Here is a 16,151-nt window from a genome sequence, read left to right on the forward strand (position 1 = left end):
TTTCTCTTTCTGCTTCTTTCTTCTTCTCAAGGCCGTTCTCCATTCCTGAGATGCTCATGTCCTGTAGGGTGGGAGAGAGGCCAGGCAAATGAACTACTGTGATACTGTGTGTGCACAGGACAGAGAGTGCTCCCCAGCCCGGGAAGGGACAGAGCTCTTGGGGAAAGGAGGTGACACTGTCCTGAGCTTGAATGATTAGCAGGGAGCTTGAGTGGCAGAAGACAGGGTGCAGGGAGTGTGCCCTGGGGGAGGAGCAGCCCCCAGGAAGCCATAGAGAAAGCCTGAGGACAGGTTAAGCTGTGGGGAGTAGGGTGGTGAGACTGCAAAGATGGCGAAACCGCAAGAGGGGGAGATGCTGTGCTAATGGACCTGAACCTCCTGAAGGACTCAGGAGTCTTCGGAGAATTTTTAAAAGGGAAAATTTTTAAAAGAAAATGCTGGCATCCATAGGGAGACTGGATTGGCATCAGGAGGGAGTGGAGATCAGGGCAGGTCCTGGGCACCTGGGCCACCGTAGGAGCAGAGGAGAGAGGGGGTGAGTTCGGAGAGACTCACCTGGGGTATTGGCCACATGGGGCCTAGAGAGCAGCTTGCTCAGTGCCCCACCTGGAACGGGCATCCTAAGCCCAGGAAGGCTCAGCTGTGTGCCAGCTGTGCCTGTCTCCCCCAGGTTTTGGAGCAGGACCCCCGGGGCTGGGAGGCAGGGGCTCCAGGGCAGCCAGACATGGGTTGTGGGGAGGACTGCAGGAGGGTGGCAGCTTCAGGGCCACTAGAATTCCCCTTTTCTACACTAAAGAGAGCTGAGGGCACCTCATCGTGTGCCACATAGTCCCAAACCTTTCCAGAGGCAGTTTTGTCTCTGCAAGATGTGAGAACATGTGCCAGTCAGACTTGGTTTCCTTTTTTCTTTTTAAAAGAACTGCTGTCAAGGCACACCGAATAGAAAGCAGGAATGTCAGGACTCAGCTCCGTGCCCCAGTCAGAGGCTTGGGACGATACCTGAGTGTCTTCTATGAGCCAGGCACTGTGCTAGCTTTCTAGCCCTTGTCATTGTGTAGAAGAAATTGCTCTGCCCATCTGGCAGTTTAGGAAAGTGAGGCATGTTGAGCAAGATAAGAGAACAGCCCCAGAGAGCTGCAAGTTTTCTTGGTCATCAGCTGCTTGGGGAAACTGCTTTCTAAAAATCAGGCTTTCGACAGTCATTTTTGTTGGCAGACTGGCTGTGAAGGGTGGCAGAGCCATTCAGGATGGAAACCCCAGCCATTCAAGATGGAAACCCGAGCCAGAAGCCTCAGGTGATGGGCCAGGCTAGGGGTGCCAGTGCCCTGGTGGTGTCTCCTGCTTGGGCTCCCCATTGTTAGCCAGATTTCACACCAGCCCAGAGCCCCAGAGGAAGGGACTGGATTGCTTCAGGCCTCTCCTGAAACCAGCGCTTCCTGTGTTGGGCAGTGGGTGGGGAGGAAGGAGCAGCGGGCCCCAGACTTCACCCTGCACCGCCCAGAGCAGCAGGAAGCAGAGAATCGGGGCTAATTGCAGGGGGTGGAGAGGGGTGAAAGGTGGGCCTGGTGTAATTAGCAGAGCTGGAATTGAGCCAGGCCAAGGAGGCTTAAGGCGGCAGACGGAGGGAGGGTGTGTGTGCATATGCACAGTCCTGCCGGTCTCTGTGGGGTCCTCCTCCTGGCCTTCAGTCCAGGCCTTGAGTTGCTGGGGTTTCCCTGCTGCCCCTGAGCTGCCACGCTCTCTTGCCTTCCTGGAGAGGAGGGAGCTCTGGGCTCCAGAGCCCTCCTTTTTGCTCCCAGGTATGGAGGCCTCCGCCTCGCTTTGGTCTCCTCTGCATAACACAGAGCCCACGGCCCAGTGCACGATCGATGGGCAGAAGGACCTGCTCAAATCCTTACATTGACACATCTGGACTTTGTCTCAGCTCCTTCCCTTCCTGTGAATGGCATTTCTTTCCAGAATCCTGTTTCTGAAACTTGTCATCTCACCATGTGAAGTATCTGTCTACCTTTTGCTCAAGTTTTCTCTTGCTCTGTGGGCATCTATGAAGTGTGGTGTTTTTGAGTCCTTCTCTTAAGGTCTGTGCATGAAGAGAGTAACCATCTTGTTTGGGGGTGGAAGCTGGGTGGTCACTCCAGCCTCGGGCAAGAGGGCTGAATCTCTGCGTCCAGCAGAATATTCGCCAAAACCTCAACTGGGAAGCCCCCCGGGTGCCGAGAGTGAGCCGACCAGCGTCCTTTTCAGTTAGGTCTTCGCATTTTTGGAACTGTGCTTATGTTGTGTGAATCCACGCTGCTGGATGAATGGAGTTGGAAACACAACTTGCTTTGTACTCGAGACACCAACATGGCTGGAAGTAGAACAAGGCACCAATTCCTTCTGTGACAGAAAAGGTGGGAAATGATTTTCCAAAGTTTTTAAAAAGGAGCGTTTCTCCTCTGCCTTGGGTTTTGCTGTTAAATGCCCAGATCAGCATGTTGGATGTTCTAACTGGTTTGTCAGAAGGAGTCTCTGAAGAACTTGCCTGGGCAGGCTCTGCCCCTCCGCAAAGCCGGCTGTGTGGCTCGTGTCCAGGGCTAATAACAGTTTGTGTTATTCAGTTCTTTTTTATGGAAAGACTAAGTTTTCCTGCTGCTGTGCTGTAGCATTTAGGGCCTTGGTACTCTAGATACAATTTCAGTCCTGTTTTTCTGGTAATGAGGAGAAAGAAAAGTAAGGGGGTTGAGGGAGTGGTTGTCTTAAATTGTCAGCCAGGACTTTGAGGGTGTTGAAGAGGCCACACTGTACCCCCAGTTCTAAGTTGATGTTTTGAGGGGAGTTGAAGGTTTTAGAAGACTGTATCCTGTGCCTGCTCTGTCCTGCAAGGGTTCCACTGGTTTGGGGTTGGGTTTCAGCAGGTTAAGGAGAGAGGGGGGTATTCTAAATATAGGTCCACTCTCCAAGGGAGGAGATGGGGTGCAGTGCAGCTTCAGGGAGAAGCCTTCCGTGGCTTCATTAGCTGCCACGCAGGATGGCCCTGCTCTTGGCTGGGGGCTCAGCCACTGCTCTGTGGCAGTGGGTGAGCTGGCTCTGTGGGGTGGCTCCTCTGGTTACCCGGAAGGGCAGGAAGGTGAAACCAGAAGGAGAAGCATGGGATGGAAGCTGGGGGTCAGACATAAGGCAAGCAGGACTACTTTGTCATGCTGGATCGTTCTTAAAGGTCTAGAGACTTGGGTGTCACTGGCACTAGTAATGCCACTTAGGGGGCCTCATTTAACATCTCCTGTGAAATATGGGCAGTACCATGTTGTAGCTCGTTGTGAGGCTCAAATGAAAGAACACCATGCTTCTTGAGTCAGCGAACACTAATTTGATAGCACACACCCTCCTAGGCTGACTTGGTTAGTCTGTATTCTGCAGACGGAAGGGCCGGGTCACTCATGTAGGTAGAGGACTTGGGAAGCAGGAGAGACGCATCCAAGCACAGATATGAAGAGAGTAAGAAAAGCTGCAGGCCTCTCCATCTGCAGAGGTGGAAGGTACAGGCGTGCGTCCCCTTGAGCTCACCACTCAGATTGTGGCCTTGGGTAACTTTATCTCTGAGAGTCTTTCTTAACCGAAAGTGGAGACATTAATAGTGTCTGCCTCAAGAATCGTAGGGAGGGTGGAAGGAGGGCCTTGTACAGACACCGTGCTAGAGGTGAGGATAAGATGCCCCCTGGTGTAATAAGGTGGTTGCGGGCAGATGGCCTCTCTGAGCATGCTCCTTTCACTCGTTACGGAAGGGCCCTGCCCAGAGTTACGCTCTCTGGTTTGTTTGGATTACTCCAACGTGTGTGCACAAAATGTGCTTGACTTTTACCGCACATCTTTTCCTCCTATGTGGTCTTTTTATTTTAAGCTTATTGTGTGCCCACAGTGTTCCGAGCATCTTAAGCATGTTATCCCTTGGAAACCTTACCATTTTATCTTCCGCCACTGATGAAACGCCTCGAAAGCAGGCCCTGCATCTTTGTCTCTGTCGCTCACCCCATCAGCATGGAAACATACCTACCATCAGTCTGTGTGAGTGACAAGGTGCAGAAAATAGAAGCTGTGACTCAGAGGAGGGAGTGATGCAGAGAAGTCATTGTGTGCAGGGCACATGTTACTGCACTGGGCCCAGGATCCTGTCTCTAGGCTAAGATGATCCTGCAAAGGTCCCCAGCCTGTTGCCCCTTTCTAGACTGTTGAATAATTGGAGGGTGGGGTCTGCTTTATTCATTCTGTGTTCCTTGAGTGCCTGGACCTGACTGTCTAGGGGGCCAGGGGGGCCCTGGGGCCTTTGAATCCCATTCTTAGGAGGGCCCCCTGCTGCTTTCACACCAACTTGCAGGCTTTTCATGTGGTGTTTGCTTTGTTGATGGAGATGCCATATGTCAGGTACTGCGGAGGCTCAGTCCCTGGAGGGTGGAAATTAAATGGATTGTTTTCAACTTTGTCTAGCCAGCTGGGCACCCTTGAGCTTCCTAAAGTTTAGGCTTAATGACTTTAAAACTTTAAAATAAATTCCTCCTTTCCAAACCACAGTACCCAAACAGGCTTACCCTCCTGTTCTTGTAGCCAGTCAGAATAGTATATTTCCTTTTAAATTGTCAAATTGTGGTCACTTAAGGCATCAGAAACTCTGAAGCAATTTTGGAACGTTTTGTGCCAAGTTGTTCTTCAGCTGCCGCCCCCACTCCACCCCCGCTGTGGCGGTGAGAGTTTGTGATGTTTGAATTCTGTAGAGGGGAGCTTACCAAATTGGATTTTTCAGGTGGAAATGGCCTGAGTCACAGCTGTGGATGCCCCAAGCCCCGAGATCCCAGAAGAAAGAAGAGCTGGTGGCTCCTGATAACCCCAGGCTCTTTCGCTCCCTGGGGCAGTTAATCCAAAACAGCCCATCCAAACTTTGAGAGCGGATGACTGTGGTGTGGGTCCCTGGGAGGATGGAGGGGCCTCCACCTGTCCTGGAGCATCACGGGCATTACCCTGGTGTCTTCATTTGGGAGGTAGACTCCTCCCAGGCTGCCTCTGCCCTGTCTGCCCCCACGCGCATCCTGGGGGCCCCAGGACAGCATCGTTCTCTGAACAGTGGGCAGCTGGGCCTGCCATCCCGCTGGGCCTGCCATCCCTCGGGCAAGCCACCTGACCCTCCTGACTGTGACCTTCTCTGTCCAGTGAGCATAACTGACGAGACTCCTGGGTTGTGAGCATTCAGAAAGAGGCAGTGTGTTGCCAGTGCCCGCTGCAGAGCTGGGGCCTGGTGAGCCCGGATGTTTCTGTGGCCAGACTGGAGCTCTGCCTTTGCTCTAGCCATGCCTGTTCCCTCCACACCCCTGCCTCTTCCCTTGGCACTTTCTCCTGCCCAGAGCCTGTGCCCTTTGCCCACCTGTGTCAAGCCCTCTGAAGCTGTGAGTCTTGAGTTTATTTATATCCCTTGCCAGCATCATCCCACCTTTCAGCTCTGCGCTGCTTCCCCCAGGTCCCATACCACTTGGTAGGCTTCCTAGTGGCAGGAGCTCTGCAGGCCTTTGTCCTTTCAGGGTCTAGGGGTGCAGTAAATGCCAGCCAGTGGGCCACCCTGATGTTTGCTCTGATCCCATGAACTGTGTGGAAGAAGAGGAGCTGCTGGCCCAGCCCTGCCTCCCTGGCAGAGTCCAGGGCCAGCCCGAGAAGTCCCCAGGGCAGGAGGTGTTCCTGGACTCAGTTTGGCTGTTGTAATGCATTGCCTGTATTAAAACTCTGGGTCTTTATCAGCTCTGGGGTTCAGAAGGTGGGAGAAGTGGATTTCTAAAGCCAAAGCCACTTTAATAAGCCCTTTAATCTCCCCCATTTAAACTCAACCAGCCTTTTAAAACAGGCAATAATTGGAACTGTGACCAGCAAAGCCAAAGCTGTCCTCCTCCTTTTTTTTTTCCCTTTGAAGGTATTTTCCTGTTGTTTGATTGAATGAGGTTGCCTCCCTGCCCTGGGAGGTCTAAGTCAGGACCTGGGAATTCTGTGTCCTTGACGACCCCCACCTCCAAAGTTACTGGGTTGGATTTTTTTGCTGGGGAGTGGGGGGTGCACACAGTGGGAAGGGGTGATCTGATGTCAAAGTTTATAGGTCATTTAAATTCCCAGGTGGGTAGCTACAGTCTCAGAAAGGGGGAGCTCGAACCCCTGCAGATGGCTGGGAATGGAGTCCACTGTGAGCACCTGTTGTGGTGTCCGTCCCGGTGACTGTCCCTTGAGAGTGTCTGGAGGGATGGCAACAGCTGGATGGAATTGGGAGGTGGATTCATGATGTGACTTTGAAATCCAAGTGTATGTTCAGATTTCGTTGCAAGGAGTTCAGAAAAGTGCAAGGGGTAACTAGAATTTAAATTCCAGAGTTAGTCCAAAAGTAAAAAGGAATACGGCGTGCTCAGGAAAATGTTACTCTGAAGTCTTTTCGGAAGCTGCCTGATTTCAGAAATCATTGACTTTTGAAAGCGAGGAGCAGCACCCGTGTTGAAAGCGGCATTATTCACAAAAGCGAGAAAGTGGGAGCAGCCCAAGCATCCATCTGTGGTGAATGGCTTAGCAAAAGGTGGTGTGTGCACACAATGGGATGTTATTCAGCCTTAGGAAGGAAACTGTGACACTTACCACTGGATGAACCTTGAGGACATTATGCTGAGTGAAATAAGCCGGTCACAAAAGGTCAAGTGCTGTGTGGTTCGACTAGCATGAGGTACAGTAGCCAAATCTGTAGAGATGGGCAGTAGAATGGTGGTTGTCAGGGGCTGGGGGGTAAGGGAGGAGGGGAGGGGATGGGGAGTTAGTGTTTAATGGGACAGACTTTGGTTTTGCAAGAGGAAAAGAATTCTGGAGATTGGCACAATAACATGAATGTACTGAACACTGCTGAGCGGTACACTTAAAATTGGTTGAGATGGTAAGCGTTAATGTGTATTTTATGTGGTTTTCTGTTATGTGTATCCTACCATAATTCTAGCATAAAAAGGACTGAACCCACATCCTTTCCTTCTGGAGGCCCCTGTTCTCTCCACTCTGGGACCAGATAGGTGACCCCTGACCCAGGCAAGGAAGTGGGACATTTCCACTCCATTCCCTGGGTTTTGGGAATCTCTGCATTGTTTTGTTTTGTTTGTTTTTAACTCATTTAGGTTTGGGGATTCCTGTACTAGAATGGGACCCGCTGTTGGCTTTTTGTGTAGGGCACCTGGAAGGTAGTTTTGGCAGGTGTACATCTGGGCTTTACGTCCTAGGGTCTGGCAGTGCAGATTTGGAACAGCGGGTTAGAACACCAAGCGGCCAGTGGGTGCTCCAGGGCAACCTCTGCGCTACAGCCCCAAGATTTTCTGCAGGGGTGGGGGGCGGTCAGGAGGGGGTTTAGATCAGCACCGACGCCTCTCAGATGCTAGCTTGTGTTACTTCTGCCCCCAGCACAGAGCATGGGGCATGCTTTACGTGTTGGGTGGAGTTGGATGCGCCCCCACCCTCTCATATAGTCATGAGATGGAGAGAGTACGGTATGAATTAAGAGGAGGATAGGTTTTTGTGGAACGTATGGTTATGTACCCGATTCTGGTCTCAAATACCTTCTGAAAGAATGGAGAGGGTGCCTAATAAGAATGTACGTGATGTTAATCATGACAGGCCTGAAAGCCCGTTCCCAGCTTCAAGAGTGGGGTGTCTCCGCCCCTCTTGGGTTACTGAGTGACCACTCATGGCCAGCTGAGCAGGATCCCACGGCATTTCTTTCCTCTTCCTTTTTTTTTTTTTTTCTCTTGTTTGTTTTAAAGGAAAAACCTTTCACTTGGAGTCAGCATAGGGGTTTTTCCCCATTGAAACAATTTATCTTAAGTCCTGGCAGCCAAAATACCTCAATTGAGGATGGATAGTCCTAGGATATGAGGACCTTTTAGAAGTTCATGTTTAAAAGAAAACAGGATTAAGCTGTCAGACACAGAAGCATCCGCTTTCCCTTAAAGTCTTTGGGGTCTAGGTCAGTGACTTCAGCTGCAAACTTGAAATCACATCTATCAAAAAGAGCAGTTGGTGACTTTTCCCAGAGGCTGGAAGTGGGAGGGGGAGGGTGGTAGCAGGGGGTCCTGCTCACAGTGCCCCTGTTCCCATTTTAGTGTCTGAATTTGGAGGGAGAGCAGCCAGCCACTGTTTTCTTTCTCACCTTCCCTACACCTTCCTGGTCTCATTAAAGGCCCTCATTCCTCTTGGCTGTTAGCTGCTGAGTCCTTAAAATGAACCAATTTGACCTCCTCCCGGTGGAGGACAGGAGGGCTCCCTGTGTATACCTGATTTTTCTTGGACCTGCCTTGGGCTGGGAGCAGTTGCGGGGGAGAGGTCCTTTTCCATCTGGAATGACCTTTCCCCACTCTGTCCCCCCACCACCCCAAGGAGACCCAGGCTTGCTGTGCAGAATCAGGAACCTAGAAGCTTTCTTTTCTGCCTTCTATTTTTATCACATAAATGATCATGATCAAAATAAAACTTCACATAAAAAGGAGCAGACGTCCCCCCACCCCCACCCATCCTGCCCCCTAGGCACACTGAAGTGGTTCATCGCTCACTGTCCTGAGCCTGTGGCTCTGCCCTGGGAAGGGTATCTGCGGCTTTCGTGGGGACAGCTGCAAGCTATTAATACCCCAGGAAGTCCTTACACCGGCCACAGGGGAGGAGTTACATCTCTCTCCCCAAGGGTGCTTCTGAGGCATAGCCCGCTGAGGGCAAAGATCTGTCTTTATTTGGTTGAAATATCACGTGTTGGAGTGTTTCAATCCTTTTTTAGTCATTTTCTGTGTCTCACAGTGGCTGACAGCCTGCCATGTGTGTTTCTTGTTTACACATCAGTCTGAGAGTTTGCTGAGCCTCTGAGTTAGGCTGTGAGCAGCAGGCATGGGTCCCGTCTGCGCTGCCGCGTCGCTGAGGCCTTTGTCACCCAGGAAAGCTCGAGGCCCTCAGCCATGATCTGTAGTCACTATGGCAGAGCGCAGCAGATGCCTCAGCCTGGGGCACTTCCGGAGCAGGTGCCTTAGCCTGGGGCACTTCCGGAGCAGGTGCTACCAGGGAGCTGCCTGGACCTTGAGGGCATGAGGCCAAGTGTGGGTCAGCATCAAGAGCCTTGGAAAGTGGCTAAGGTGGCCTGGGGTTACAAGGCCCAATTCCTTCATTTTACAGGGGAGGGGGCTAGGAGCCGGGAATGGGGAGATGGGTGAGGGGCATGAATGTGGCCACACAGTGAGTGAGTGGCAGAGCAGGAACCCAGCTCCCATGTGACAAGACAGAAATCGGTTGTATGTTGGTTGGGGTTCACTTACCACCCTGATCCTCTCCTACTAGCTGGCCAGTGGCATGGCTGAGACATCCCTGGAACTTGATAAACATTCCTCTGTGTTGTTAAGGCTCAGGTGATTGATGAAGAGTTGTTCAGAACAAGTCCTGATGGTGTGTGGCTGGCAGGATGTTAAAGCTGGAAGGCATGTGAGGAGTGGCTGGCGCAGTGGTCCCGCCCCCTGGCCCAGAGTGGAGCGGAAAGCCCCAGCCCTCAGTTGCAGAGCGACAGATTCTGACTTCACTGGTCGGGGTGGGCTTGGCTTTCGATCTTTAAAAGCTTTCTTGGATGCTTCTAGTTAGAGGTTTCTGCGGTACAGGCCGGCAGAGAACCATTGATGCTGTTCAGCCTGCCTTGGTTAGCAAACAGGGAGAACAGAGACCCAGGGCCATTGAGCGGTCCTGTCTTCTGTCCCGTCAGCAACTCAGGCAGCAGCTGAGTCCAGGAGTGAGCTCTCGGCTCCTGTCCTCTGAGGTGGCTTCCTCCCCTGCTGGCCTTGTTTTTCTGGCAGACACCTGCCACGGGTCGTGAGGCTGCAGAAAGCTGCGTGAATGTCACCGGAGCAGCCCTGGCCCACCTGTGTGCTTCTTGGTGGACAGAGAAACTGGAGGACACCTGAGTCGGCTTCCTGGTACCTTTTTCTGGTCTAATAAGACAGGGCAAGAGAGCTTGGATTTTCAGTTCACATCTGGCTTTGGAACTTTGGGGGAGATAGAGAGCTCTTGCACAGCAACTGTCAGAGCCATCCTGGAGTGGTTTTGTGTAGACCAGGATCCTACTGCTGCCCTGGGACTTGGCCTGAGCAGACATGGTGGAGCTGTAAACATCGCCTGAGCTGTTTGCCTGGCATCTCCGGACTGGAGACTGGGCTCCTCTACCTGGTCTTCTCAGCAGGGTGTTCTGGAAAGCAGGAGCTGTTAAAGCAGGCGACCAGGCATAGCCTGCAGGTGCTCCCTGCAGCACGGGGCCTTTGACCCTGACTGGCTTGTCCTGGAGCCCTCCAATGATAAGGCTGGAAAACACATACTATTAGAGACTTTGGAGGTTGTTCTTAGGTGAGTTTATTGCTCCTTGCTTGGTTGCCTCAAGATGTAATTATCTTGTTTTAAGCTTCAACTATTCAGAGAGGTTGTTCTAGAGTGTCAGATAATTCTGGTCCCACTGAGCCACTTCTGCATTGAAAGGCCTTTGTGGGAAACCCTGGACGCTCCTAGAACCCCCTTCACCCCTCAGCTCCAGGCTGGCTGCCTCTCAGAAGTCTGCTGACGGCCTGCTGTGTGCCCACCACTCCATGGCAACCCTGAGAGGTTTTGTGGTTGCAGGAACTGAGGGGCCCATAGGTCTAGTAACAGAACTCGGCCAAGGAAACACCTTCACCATGTTTGGAGCCGAAACTGCCGGCAGACTCCGCAAAGGAGCTGAGTGATCCTTGTGTAAACATTGCATGTTTCTGACCCTGCAGTTCATTTTCTGTTCCAACACAAATCCTTGCGTTAGAGGCCACATATTTTTTGATAGGAACGGTTGTCCCAAAAGCCAGTACCACCTTGGACCTGGTCACGCTACTTCATGCCTCAGTTTCCTCATTCATACAATGGGAAATCACAGCAAGTTTGGGCTGTAGTTGTAAATAGAAGAGTGTCTGGCATGTGGCATGTAAGTGCTGGCATTCACTGTCGTGACATGAGGTAGTAGAGGCTCCCCAGAACCGGCCCATTGCAGTGGGTTCTGGCAGCCTCTGTGGCAGAGGAGCTGCACTTGGCTCCAAGCCCCCTGCAGTGGCCTTGGGACAACACTGGTCACAGCCTGTGACAGCAGAGCCCTGGCTCCTGGGGGTCATCACAGCACTGGGCGTGGGGGGAGGGTGCTGGCCCGGAGATCGGTGAGATGCCATCCTCTTGGGGAGGCCACGCCCACACCATGATTTGGGCATCATGGGGTGTCTGCACCATGCCAGGGAGGCTGAGCCAGGAGGAGACTGGAGAGTGGCCTTGAGAATAGAGACTGTCAGACTCCTGGGTGGTGAGGAGTGCGGCCAGGTGGGGCTGAGGATGTGTGCGTGCATGTGAAGCTCCCCAGAAGCCCCGCTGGTTCAGACGTGAGTCTGCCGGCTGCACTCACTCTAACTGTAGGAGAGGGAGACTGCGTCACCACAGGATCTATACAGAGGATGAGATGGCTCAGGTATTATTACCCCCTTTTTACAGATGAGGAAATGAGGCCCCAGGATGTTAAGTAGCTTGCTCAGGGTCACCACAGCTGGCGAGCGTCAGACCTGAAATCGGAACCCAGGCCTTTCTGCACCTGGTGTAGGGTTTCCTTCTGCACTGTGTGGCCTCTGAAATGAAATTGCACATGGCTAGCATTCTAGGAGATGAGGAACATGGGTGGAGATGTGCCATGAGCAGTGAGCCCTGTCCCCAATCCAGGACAAAAATGGAGTTTAAAACCCCAGATATCCAGACCTCGGATAGCCCGCTCTGGACCACCTGGGAAGGGCACCAGCTTCTGGCTTCAAAGCCACCTACCACCTGGTGACCCGAAGCTTATCTCCAAGCACAGGTTTCCTGGGGCCTGGTTGGGAGGGAACCCCCACCTGGGAGGGCTGAGCAAGTCGCCAGGCACCTTGCAAGCCCCCATCCTTTGGCCCCTTTCCCATGGAGGCTGCAGGAGGTGCCCACCTTTGTGATGAGTGCCTGGGTGCTGCTGTCTGTCAGAGCTGGAGGTGGGGTGCATCGTGGGCCTGATGGGGCGGGGGTGAGGGGGTGGGTGGGTGCAGCTGAGGACATGTTCCTGGTGTTACACTGACTTGTTTCCATGGGATAAGGGAACTAGAAAGAGGGACAGGCAAGCTGGGACCCTGACTGTGGTTGGATAGCATTCATTGGTGGACTTTTCTTTTTTTCCTGAGTTGCTAGAAATATCCAGAGTCCTGTAGATACAACCCCTGGCTGGGACACTGCACTGTCACCTGGGGTTCTAGTGCTTTGGGGACCTGCACAGCTGGGAGCCTAAACTTTTTCAAGCAAAACCATCCTGGGGCGCTGTGCTCCTGGCGGACCTTCCCTGTGCCTGTGCCGGAAAGGGAGGTCTTGTGGCTGCTGGCCTCACCATGTGGGCATTAGAAAAGGCTCTTGGGGGTTAAAGTGATCTCATCGTGTTGCCGCATGGGGGACAAGTTACCCTGAAAGAAGTTCATCTTTAGAGGGTAGGGACTGTATTGTCCTTTGATACCAGGTAGATTGGTGGCCCAGGAACCACCCCCGTGCTGTGGGTTTGAGGGGCAGCATTTGGGGCATCACCGGGAGCAGCCTTGTGTCCTCCCCTCGGGTTCTCAGTAACCATGTAGGTCTGGATGCACCTGCAGGCTGTCAGGGCCCAGGGAGGGAGATGAAGGACCACAGGGCCCGGGGTCCAGCCTGTGGCTTGGTGGCGGCACACTGACCAGCCTGACCGACCAGCTGACCCAGGGAGCAGCTGAAAGTGCCGGAGAGAGTGGTTGATAGGGCCCGAGGTGCACCCTGGGGGATAGCGAGCAGCCCTTCCTTCCCTGTGCTGGGGTGTAGTTCACAGCACAGCAGGGAAAGTTAGAGCTCATCCGCCTGAGGGTGTCCCTGGAATGTCTTCCCAGGGTGCACCGGTGTGTGTGGTCCCCCGTGGTGGCCCCCCAGAGGCCTCCCCCTCCCCTGGGCTGAGGAAGTGGGTGTCATAGTGGAAGCAGGGATGCTGCTGTTTGGCAGGTCTCACAGCATCACCTGTTACTGGAAACGTTTACACACACAGATACGTTTGTTTCTGTCTCACTGTGAAAAAAATGGGCCTCATGTAGTTTGTAGTTTGGGCGATAGCATTTCAGTGATGTGTCTCTTCTGTTGGTGACCCCTGCTCCCTGTCCCAGCAAGCAGCCAACAATAAAACGGTTTATAACCTGCGGGAGTGCTGTGTCTTCCCAGAGCTTCATTTCCCCAGGAGCGGCACTGTTCCCAGGGGTGTCCGGTTTCCCTAGCCCCACCGCCGTTCACCTAGCCCCACACATCCTTAAGCAGCAAGAACTGGTTTGGCAAAGTAAACCGATACCTCCGTGGGTATCCTCAGCGAATAAGGATGGGGTGGCTTAATAAGTTACCAGGGAGCCTTTGAGGAGGCAGAATGACCCCCGGCTCCTTGCCTTCTCCTCCCCACCCCCTCTGCCGCCCGCTCCTTAACACTTGAGCAGGCAATCAGAATGAGGGAGGTGCTCCCTTTCCTTGGCATTGGAGGGAGGGGGGCTCCATCAAACAAAGCCAGCCTTGCCTGGAGCCCTGCATGGCCCCTGAAGCTCCTGGCCAGACCCCCACAGGAGCAGGGCAGTCCTGGGCTTTATTTAAGCAGGCTCCTTGGGAGATGAGCTTTGCTCTCCAACTGACTTCCCCAGATGCAGGGTCCTGGCAGAGCAGCCAGGGCACAGGATTAATCTTTCACCCCATATTCACCTCTGCAGCCTGTGGTGAAGAGAAGGGGGCTTCTGTGGGCAGCTGTGGGCTCTTAAGGTTTTCATGAATTTTGGTAGAAAGGCCTCAAGGCTTGGGAGCATGGCAGGTGCTGGGAGGGGGTGCAGTGGGGCATGGGCACCAGAGCCCCTGGGGACCTTCTGTGGGAAGCTGGGCCTGATCTTAGACTGTGGCATCAGGGAGAGATATAAGGAGGGAGGACAGTCCAGCCTTGGAGGGAAGAGGTCAGGGATTTCGGGAGTGAGGTTCTTGTTCCCTCCCAGAGGGATGGAGGTGACCCATAGGGCCCCCAGGACATGGTGGCCACCTCCTTTTCGTCCAAGGAGTGGCAGATGGGCACACCCTTCAGTGCAGGTGGATTAGTTGTGGCTGTGCCGAGTGCTGTGCTGAGAGGGGTCAGGAGGGGTTTGGAGGCCTGGACCCAGATCTGTGGGGAAGAGTGCTTTAATCGGATAGTGATGTGTGCCATGCAGGTGGGAGGAGGATGGTATTCCCTGCACGGTGTTTGTCTAACTTCACAGACAAAACTAAAGCCCAGAGAAATTGTGACTTGTCTCTGTGTTTAATGGTCTGGAACTGAGCCTCAACCCAGTGCGCTTTCTACTCCCCTAATGTTGAAGAACCCATCCTAGCTAGAGAGGCTGGACGTGTAAGTGTGGCACTGTGAGGGGGGAATACCATACTGGCCCTGGTGAAGTGGGCTGTTCAGAAAATACACCGCAGAAGGAATCCGGATGGAGGCCGAGAGCTGGGCTTGGACTGGATGGCGGAGTGAGCTGGGTCTTGCAGGGGAGGCCCAATTTGGATAGAAGATCTTCTCCCATCTGCCCGTCTCGGGCAGAAAGTGCAGAAGCTGCCACCCTCAACTCTCTCTTGACATTCAGGCTTTAAAGCACTTTCCTTCGGCAGCAGGAAGAATGTGTCACTTTGTGGGTATAGAGAATATAGAGAAGATAACATCCTAAACCCAAAAGATGCTTCCCATGGTTGGCCCTGGTTTGTCACACCTGCCTTGTCCCCAGCACCTGTGCACTGGTGTTTTTGAGACTTGGGGTGCATTCCCCTTGCAGCCCCTTTGGTCCTGTGATGGGTCTGGTAGGTCACCTCCTCCCCATTTCCCCCGGTTGACCAGGTGAGGGATGGTGAACTCAGACTCCCCATAGAGAAAGCCCTTGCACATTTAACTTCTGCCCAGTCGGCTGCTTCTCTGGGAGCCACTGTGTGATGCAGATGGTGACATTTTCCATGGTGGGGGCAGCAGCTTTCAGCCTGTTAAACAAAGGGTGGGTCCAGGTGTGCACTGCTTCACGTCCCAGTTTTAGCTTATTTGTCTTGCGGGATGAGGAGTCAGTTTGGCACTTATAAGAGATGCTTGATTTTTCCACCAACCATGTTACTAAGCCCTTGTGTGTCCTCAGCCTCCAAATTTCACATTCTCCATGGCCAGTGGTTAGAGTCACAGAAGAGAGAAAAGACATACCTGCTTGAGGTGAGCAGATTGGAACCCCTCCCCAGAGCCTCTGCAGGTTTCACTGACATGAGTTCTGCATCCACCCTCTCCCTCCCCTTCTCCCTCTTTCTCTCCACCTTTCTCCACCTCTGGGCTGGCCTCCAAAAGCACAGAGTGGTTCGTTTTAAGAAGCATATAGGAAAAAAAAAATGTTTTGAGCATGTAATTATGGTTATGTAAGAAAATGCCAGTATTCTTTAGAGATGCATTCTGATGGAGGGCTGGAACACCGTAATGCTAGGGTTTGCTTTGAAAATCTCTTTTTGTTGCATAACAAGAGAAAAATGTGCATGAGGCAGATCTGTCTTGTTGAATTGGAGTGACAGGTGTATAGGCGCTGTCGGGCCGCCTCCCCTTCTATTTACATTTGAGATTTTCCACAACAGCAATGTTTTGGATTGTGCATAGGATTCTAGTGAAAACTTTTTGACTTTGGTGCCCTTCCATAAAACCATTTTACCTACTTGAAATGCGTGGCCGACTCCCGCGCCAGCGCTTTGCTCTCCTTCCTCCTCCTGCTTGTTGTAACTGTTTCCTGAAACTGTCGCAGTACTTCGGCCACCTGAGATGACCGGAATTCTAGCAGCAACAGTTTACAAGGGATTGGGAGTACCCTTGTATAAATAGTAACGTGAGTTTTGTTTTTATTGGACAAAGATTTTTTGAGCATCTGTGTGTAAAGACAAAATAAATAGAGGATGTGGATGATGTGGGGGAGGGGCCCTGCCCGTCTCAAGATCACACTAGAAGCTGGCAGGTGAGGCCCCAGGGGGAGGGGGGTCCCTTTAGGATCCTATCCCATGCTGAGAAG

At 52.7% G+C, this 16,151-nt stretch overlaps 1 protein-coding gene and 1 long non-coding RNA gene across 9 annotated transcripts in view; one reads left to right on the plus strand and one right to left on the minus strand.

Moving 5' to 3' along the window:
- Positions 1 to 16,151, plus strand: part of CCDC88C (coiled-coil domain containing 88C) — a 128,121-nt gene that overhangs the window by 13,184 nt on the left and 98,786 nt on the right. The window contains exon 1 of one of the 8 annotated variants that reach the window (XM_036991678.2): positions 1,233 to 1,295. The exons of 6 other annotated variants lie outside the window; for them this stretch is intronic. In XM_036991678.2, the coding sequence (XP_036847573.2) occupies positions 1,248 to 1,295 (48 nt within the window). In that variant the 5' untranslated portion in view covers positions 1,233 to 1,247. Of the gene's footprint in view, positions 1 to 1,232; positions 1,296 to 10,375; positions 10,396 to 16,151 lie in introns of those variants that run through there. One more of the 8 variants, XM_036991682.2, reaches the window with a different exon arrangement.
- LOC140850714 (uncharacterized) lies at positions 5,177 to 10,258 on the minus strand. Its single transcript, XR_012133717.1, has 3 exons — positions 9,327 to 10,258; positions 6,634 to 6,733; positions 5,177 to 6,357 (listed from the first exon to the last, which is right to left on the minus strand). It is a non-coding gene; the product is annotated as an uncharacterized lncRNA (long non-coding RNA).

This window comes from Manis javanica, chromosome 8 (genome assembly GCF_040802235.1).
Source record: "Manis javanica isolate MJ-LG chromosome 8, MJ_LKY, whole genome shotgun sequence".
In the NCBI taxonomy this organism is placed as follows: Eukaryota; Metazoa; Chordata; class Mammalia; order Pholidota; family Manidae; genus Manis; species Manis javanica.